Raw genomic sequence first — 2,101 nt, forward strand, 5'->3', positions numbered from 1 at the left:
GGGGGGGGTAGTAGAAAGTTGGAAAGGGAGGGGGCTTTTCCTGCAAAAACGAAGACAAGGGGGAAAGGATCAGCTTACAGCAGCACCGCTGCCGTTCCTTCTTCGTGCCGACTGTCAAGCAGCACCAGCAGCGCCTGCTGCCGTTCCTCCTTCGTGCCGACTGTCAAGCAGTAACCAGCAACCAGCAGCAAGCAGCAAGCTGCTGCGTTCTTCGTTCGTCTCCGACAGCAACCACAGCAGTAGCAAACAGTGGCCAAAAGCCACAGTTTTCTTCGCCTCTTGCGCCCAAAACAGCAGCAGCAAACAGTGGCCAAAACCCATTGTTTTCTTCACTTTTTCGCCTAAAGCAAGCAGCAACCACCAGCCGCAACAAGCAGCAGTGAGGATCGAGACCATTGCGTACAACTTGACCAACCAACAGGYTGTCYGTGCTGTCTGCGCCGAGCCAAACAGCAGCAACAGTAGCTGCTGTATTGTGCCATACCTTACTGTTTTAGTACCCTTCTCCATCTTCCATTTAGCTTCAAGATCTTAGGATTTCTCTTAAATCCTACGAGGTGAGTTCACTCCATACTTTTAAGACTTTATAACAAGTATAATGATGTATTTTGTTGTCWTACACTCTAGTTCCTATGAAACCTACTTGTTTATATGAAATGTGATTATYGAGTCAAAAGTGAGTTCATTATATTCTAAATTATAAAACTTTATAATCATCGATAGGAATGCATTGCACTTTACCTCGAACMTAAGTTAGGTGAGAATACTTGTTGGTTTGGAAATGGAAATCTCTTTAGGTAAAGAGCGAAATTAGAGATCCCGCCTATTTTGGAAAGATATATGTATATCACTTGTTGAGATGCCCATTTCAAATGCTGTTGGTCTTAAGGCACTTAACACCTTTACGCTCTATAGTCGAAGTCGTATGGTCGGGTGTGAGTACTTCATTGCACTAAGGGTTGATGCAAAATCTTAGTAAGTATAATTGTGTATATGCTAAAGAYGTTATGTTTTGGATATGTCACTAGAATGTAATGGAATTATAGACATGAATGTCGTTTTATTTTATTCGTGGGAATGATGGTGTAAGTTGGTAATAGGCATTATGATTATTATGTAATTACCAAATCATCTTCTCACTTACACTCGGTAATAGGCATTGTGATTATTATGTAATTACCGAAATAAAGAGCTTATGATCACGACTGACTACATGACTGGTTTAGGTTGACGTCAATGGTATTAAGCCTGTAAATGATGCTCTACAACGTGGATATATGACATACTTTGTGTTCCGTCATAATCCACGGTAATCGGGTCTCCCCCGTCGTCTTCGGACGTTTTGGCTCCACCGTGTGATATTTGGAATTGCTTGTTCCTTGCATAATTATTTAAGGTTACGTTATGTATCTGGGTATGCTTATATATATATATATATATATATAAGGGTTTTATGGTTTATTTATCTCACCGTTTGGACTCACTAGGCGTAAGCCTAACACTCTTCTCGAAATGACTTGTTTGTCAGGTTCTTTTAGCGGCGGGTCTAAYGAGGGTTGARGGGAGCGTGKTCTCGAAAAAGGCTTTTGTGTAGCTAAAGCATTTGGCATTTTGGAGCGTCGYTATACTTGATGTTACGACTTTTGTTGGAGCCGATAGAAACATCTGTCTTTAATCTAGCCATAGGATGATGTAGATAAATAGGTTGTTATTTAATGCCTTTCTTTTGTTTGTTATCGCTATACCCTTTTTCCCGTGTTGGTCAGTTTATTTTAATTTCCAGTTTCCGCTTTGTTTTAAATTTTGGGATGTTACATCCAAAGATTCAAAAAGATCTTGTTACTTGCTTTGGGGAAGAGGTGTTGAAAGATGTTATTGGGGAAATTGGTGATGATGTATTTGCTTTGTTGGTGGATGAGTCTAGTGATGTCTCTAGAAAAGAACAAATGGTCGTGGTTTTGAGGTTTGTTGACAAAGTCAGAGTTGTTCAAGAAATATTTGTTGGCATTGTTCATGTCATGGATACATCTGCTGTAAGTCTTAAATCTGCCTTGGATGCTTTATTTGCAAAACATGGATTAAGTTTCACAAAGGTAAAAAG

At 40.1% G+C, this 2,101-nt stretch overlaps 1 protein-coding gene across 1 annotated transcript in view; it reads left to right on the forward strand.

The window, feature by feature from the left end:
- The first annotated feature begins 1,808 nt into the window (after window positions 1-1,808).
- LOC112523850 overlaps window positions 1,809-2,101 on the forward strand; it is a 1,511-nt gene continuing 1,218 nt past the window's right edge. The window contains exon 1 of the mRNA XM_025133524.1: window positions 1,809-2,093. Within this exon, the coding sequence (XP_024989292.1) occupies window positions 1,809-2,093 (285 nt within the window). The remainder of the gene's footprint in view (window positions 2,094-2,101) is intronic.

The sequence above is a fragment of the Cynara cardunculus genome, assembly GCF_001531365.2.
Source record: "Cynara cardunculus var. scolymus isolate 2C chromosome LG 12, CcrdV1, whole genome shotgun sequence".
Taxonomy (NCBI): domain Eukaryota; kingdom Viridiplantae; phylum Streptophyta; class Magnoliopsida; order Asterales; family Asteraceae; genus Cynara; species Cynara cardunculus.